This window comes from Vollenhovia emeryi, unplaced genomic scaffold (genome assembly GCF_000949405.1).
Source record: "Vollenhovia emeryi isolate VEMERY1.0 unplaced genomic scaffold, V.emery_V1.0 DF939125.1, whole genome shotgun sequence".
Classification (NCBI taxonomy): domain Eukaryota; kingdom Metazoa; phylum Arthropoda; class Insecta; order Hymenoptera; family Formicidae; genus Vollenhovia; species Vollenhovia emeryi.
Genome location: NW_011967241.1, coordinates 2,418,907 through 2,424,906, shown reverse-complemented (window position 1 = coordinate 2,424,906; position 6,000 = coordinate 2,418,907). Strand labels below are relative to the sequence as shown.

General features: G+C 37.6%; 1 protein-coding gene across 1 annotated transcript in view; it reads left to right on the top strand.

The window, feature by feature from the left end:
- Positions 1-463: 463 nt before the first annotated feature.
- The window catches only part of LOC105569256, a 68,191-nt gene continuing 62,654 nt past the window's right edge, over positions 464-6,000 (top strand). The window contains exon 1 of the mRNA XM_012025580.1: positions 464-548. Coding sequence (XP_011880970.1) covers positions 464-548 — 85 coding nt within the window. The remainder of the gene's footprint in view (positions 549-6,000) is intronic.

Sequence of the window (6,000 nt, the reverse complement as noted above, 5' to 3'; positions counted from 1 at the left end):
CACAGCATTCCTTAAGTCACTCTGATCCGCGCCTATTCGTTGATATCCGCGTGAATGATTAAACAAAGGAATTAATTAACCCTCAGCGGTTTTCCCCTCGGATAAAACTATTTGGAATATTGTGGCACAATAGTAGGCAACAAGAAAGAGGAAATTGCAACAGCGGGAATGTCAATGCATGACATCGATTTTTGAGAAATATTCGTTAAAGAAATGCTCGTTTTATAAGATAATGAATAAATCAAGAGACGCTGATTACATAATTAAATTCGTTTCCTTATAACACTTATTTTACGGTATTATTGCGTTGCATTATCATGGCCCCACTTAAGAATAAAAGATCGCGCGAAAGCTGCAGTAATATCACAATCGTAAAGAAACTGTAAAGTGAGTATATACGCCCGCGCTATTGGATACTTAATTAAATCTATTTAAGATATCGCTTCTCTTATTTCAGATCGAAATGGGAACGCGCTGGTTCGCAGTGTGGGTGCTCTTCGTCTGTTTTATCGGCGACGCGCGGCCGCAATACAGAGATAAAAATATAAGTGAGTATCTATATCGAAATTTGCATAATTTAGTTATCCCTTGCAATATCGTAAAAGCTATTCTTGCAATATTTTAGAAAACTTTTTCGTATCGAAGCTTATGCTTTTCGATTGCGAGCGTCTCTCACATATATTTCGCAGTGTTTTCACACAAAATACCGCAAGTATTTCGATAGAATACTTGCGGAGGAGTCATTCAGTAATTCAACTAATTGCCAAATCGTATCTTTTAAAAGGAATATATTGATCATGTGCTATAGACTGGCAATTCGTCTTACTTCAACCTTAATGAACTGTTTTAATCGTGAAAGCAAATCCTGATCCACGATTGTCTGGCTGCACAATGATAGATTATCTTTCACGCTCCGAGAAATGACGTCACTGTAGGGACTAAGTGCTCGATAAATTACCTTTGCTCGGGCTCTAACATGTCCATCCGTTTTACGTAACTATCATCGGGATAGCCGTGCTCAAACGTTTCACTCGTCGTCACGATAAATTAAACGGTTAATCGCAGAGAAGAGCGATGAGCACGCGAGCAATTATGCGGCTTGGTAAACGCATACCATCCGAAAATAACACGTCGCGTTTAAACCGACGTTGGACAAATCGGTGGATATTAAATTCGCGAAATCCACGTATGCATCGTAATTACTTTTTAGCCTCGATTCAACAACTTGTCAACGAGCAGTAAGTGTCGCTTCATGATTTAGTCGCGTTCCGCAGTTGCTGGCGCCGGGGGTTAAAATAACGCCCCATGTTGAAAGGCTAATTACTCTCGAGACAATTTTGCTTTACCGTTTCGAACAAATCAAGTATCAGCTCTGTAATTCTATATTATAAAAGCAATCTATTTTTCTATGTATTTTTTAACATCCTACGCTACGAAATAGAATGCGATATATAATAGAAAAAAAAATTAAAGGTATAAAGTTATTTGTTAATATTTTAATCTTAATTATACGAGAAATAATGTCTTTCTCTATCTAAGTACTATAATTGTTGCAGTGCATGCCTGTTATTCTTACAGTGATAATTTTCCTTTAAAAACAAGTACTAATAACATTTGATGAAATTGATTAAACACTGGCGGAAAAAAATGATCAACTACGGCCTTATTATAACAGGAATAAAAAAATAAAGAATCTACTCTCGTTAATATTATATTATCCCTTTTATGTCGTGGTTCCCCGAGTTAAATTTTAGCCGGATCGTTAAAATATATAAAAATTCCGCAATGCAGAGGGCCATCGCGGATATAAATTTTTTCAATACGTTTCTGTTTTTTTGACAGTATTGAATTAAAAAATTGTATGATATCACTAGCCGTATAACGAAGTTATTTTTATCAGTTTTGCGCCAGGAGTAAACAGTGTGTAATCAGTGGAGTTTGTAATTAGTCAGTCTCTAATAAGGATTCGTTTCTTATAATTAATGACGTTCTACTGCCTTTTTAATTCGACAGAATAAGGTATTATCAATCTCTCGATAGTCGTTTGTTTAATTGCCTAGAATCTTGTCATTAATCTTATTTCCTTGCACAGGATAATCTCAAGTCATTGGCAGAGCGCATCTTTGCTGAAAATCTTGATTGTGTTTCACGATATCTAATCTCATTTCCCGACTGGAAAAATTTACTGTTCACTGCGACGGAGCGACGGTGGAAAAATTAAATCTACATCTTCACTTCGTCTGTTCTTCGAAAATCTTCAATTTGTCCGGGAGCGATTTCACGGAATTGCGAAAGATGCAGAGTCTTAACATTTTCTCTTTCCGGCGCACACAGTTTTCCACGGGATTAAATCCTTGGAACCGACGCGAAGTTAATTAGACCTACGTGTTACCCCTCACCGATAAGGATTACAACATTCTCTTCCCCCCCCTCTCTCTTTTTTCTTTTCTCTTTCTTTCTCTTTGCCCCTTTTGCGGTTTATATCTGTGACCAAGACGCGATGAAAGGTAAGTTTCTAAGATTACATTATAATTTTTTACAAATTCTTGTGACGTATGTGACACGATTATTCAGAAAATATTTGAAAAGAAGTAAAAAAATGATTATAAACGTTTGCGTAAAATATAAAGATATTCTAAAAATATTTCAAGAGGCATAGGAAGAAGAGCTAGGAAAAAATATTTATAGGAAAATAACAACAGTTAACCCATGATTAGATAAGTAATCGAGGAATAATTCAAAGAAAGTAAGCCGCGACTAAAATTGAAATTTCTTCAATATTTTATTTTTGATAAATTTCTCACTAATGTCGTTTACCAGTTTAACTTTACCGATTGTCTCACGATAGCATTAATTTTAACGTAATATCGCGCAGCGGATAAAATATGTGCACGCTAAATGTAATCGTCAAGAACGCAGGATAAGAAAATCGCTTGTGTTCAAATTGAGACGCGATCGATTCTCATACGTGTCCGCCTCCCATCTATGAGCTGCAAAGTTCATCCTGGAGGCGGACTATTATAGAGGCTAGAATACCATGTCTTGCGGGTGGTTTCTGCAGTTTCCACATAAAATTTTTGCAGCTCGAGCGACCGCAAAACAGATACGGCGCATACACAGACATTCTATCCGCTCGATAAACTCAAAGGCAACGCGAAATCGAGAAGGCTTGGAATTCGAGCGAGCACCAACGAATGATGCCCCACGAGATTGGGTCGAGCAGATTGGGAACTGAGAAAACAGCTGCGTTATAAAGAATTTCGCATTGTCACTAATCCCGCCGGATCTGACGAAGACGACGGCGAAAAAATCGAATTAAATGAGAATATCGCGCGCGAAGAGATTTTAGAATGAATACCTTTCCTATGAAAAATCCCCGGAAGATCCCTCGCTGGCAATATTTTATTCATTCACCGAATTATGGAAATCTTATAAGATACCTAACTTACTTCTACATTAACGATTAAAAGCGAAACGTATCCTTATCAAGTTTAGAACGCATAATTCATATTCTACTCGTAGATTCCTATCAAAAACTTTTTGGCATTCATAATTAAAATAATCCTTTCTCTCTAACATAAAAGTAATATGTAATATGTGTAGAAAGAAATGGATTTATTAGTTCTAATTTCAGTAAACATTAATAATATTATTTAAGCGAGCTTAAATTGCTTTATTTCTGTACCTTTGTCACTAAATTTTAATTCACTTTGTTAAAAAAATTGTGTCGAATCGAATTAGTTTATGGGACATTGTATTGCAACATATTAAATTATTGTAAAAAATGTGACGCTGGGTACAAACAGTGATTGGGGATCATGAATGTTGCTGTTAAAAGCTTTCTTCGTGAAGAGAGCTTCGGAGCTTGTTAGATTCGTCTAGAAGCACATAATAGGCAATCAGTGTTGGGCAGATGTAATTAAAGCGGAATCGAAATCAGGGCTTTCCCTTAGCGGAACGAGAGTGGGACGTTGTCGTTGGAAAATTGGTACCTAATTGATATTCCGTCAGGAAATTGAAAATCCTATTTTAATTGAAACCAGTGACACTTAATGAAAATCGGAATTTTCATTCTACTAGCACGCGACAGTGATATCATCGGGCAATCGCTTCCGGCCTGTTAATAAGCTCCGTAACAATGTAGAAGTGATAAACTTTTATAATCGTAATGGACATAATCCGCGACATGATTTATGTGCGCGCTCGAGTAAACGAATCCATTGTCAACATCTGTACGACCCAACTTCGTTTACAGCGTTCAATAGGTAATTAAACCGACGTATTTAACGTGAGCAACGTCGGACAATGCTCGCGTCTGTCCTCTTTCCAAATTCGTTTAGCAAACGAATCGCGAGCGCAATGATTGCTGGTGCATTGCGCGTACTGATCACGATTTCATCGGACGGTTCCCGCTCGTCGATTAAGCGTTTTGTTTAAACGAAGGTCGTATCATCTGGAAAATCGCCGTCGTTATTGGTCACCTTGTACGCGCGATAACAATAAAATAAAATAAAATCGCGCCATTGTGTTTGATTTTGATTTGATTTATCTCCGCGGAAATACAATAAAAAGTTTTCGGAATAGAGCGACGTTGAAAATAATTAAATTGACAAACGTAAAGTCCTGATTCCTTCAGCAGAAGCCAATATCAACTTTCTTCCTACGGACGGTACGTATACACGAAACTTTAAATTCTTTATTATGTGGAAAGCCGATTATTGTGGCGTTTGCGAAGATCGCTTGTAAAAATTGCTCTCGTCGCCCGTTGCTGAAAGTTTGGTTAATCTGCGCGTAATCGTGATACGAAATGAGCCGGGCTTAGCGCGTAACGCTCGGCTTTAGATAAGATTTCAGGGCGAATCGGATTTGCGCTCGAGCGTTTATGGCACGCCGACATCGCAATCCACACGATCGACCGTTCGAATCTATTTCGAGGTATGATTTACGTTACCATGTACCGCGTACACACGCACCGTCCGTCCTCCCTTTAACGCCGCGCGCCACGTTGCTCTCCCTTCACCCTTGTTCCCATTTTCAACGAAAAAAGGACCATTGTCCGTTCGATGCAGCGCCTGCTGTATTGTATGCGAATATCGCGTAGCCGCGATACCTCGATGATTTTGTACTCCGCGCTTTCGTCGCTCAACTCCGCTGTATTCACGCCGCATTGTCCGTCGGTCGATTAGATTGTCACTACTCTCATTTTCAAAGATCCCTGATTTTGTATTTCAACGGACAAAAAGTTGTTACTACTAATAGTTGTTTAAATTGCAATTCTGTTGTGCGAGCAATCGAATTCGCTATAACTTTACCACGACAGTCTTTAGGTTGACTCTACTGAGGATCCCCTCCTTCTCCCGGGCCTTGCGAGTTAGCCCGGGTCGAATCGTATTTACGTAGCAAGCTGGACGTTACCTGTTCTTATAATCTCTCAAGCAATTCTGTATCTTATCAAATATACGCTGTTTGTACGAGCTTAATTCTTTTCTTAACGAATTCTAGTGGGAGACTTAAATACAGAGACTTTTCAATTACGCCAAATGATACGATGTGATTTAACGATCCTTTTAATCGTAATTTAGAGGAAATATGTATTTCAAAGATAAGATAAATTATTGAAAATATTCGTTCTATTTTCAACGCAAAATCATGGTAAATATGAATTTCAACATCAAATATGGAATAAAATTGTTCAAATAACGTAAATAATACCAGAATAAGGCGCAACAAATATGCATAATAAATAAATTTTTATTGTTAAAATAAATAACCAAGTTCGAACGTAATATTCCAAGTCTGAAATGGTATATTTTAATATAATTTAGTAATAATGCATTCTAGTTATGTAATTTCTTACATAATATGGTAGCGATGTACAGTCAGGCGAATGAAAAGCGAACCGAGCCAAGAGAAAACTCGTTACTCTCATAATATAATATTGAAATTGCATGCCATTCAGATAACTAACAATTTCCAACGGCGACTTGGAAATCGTGCGAC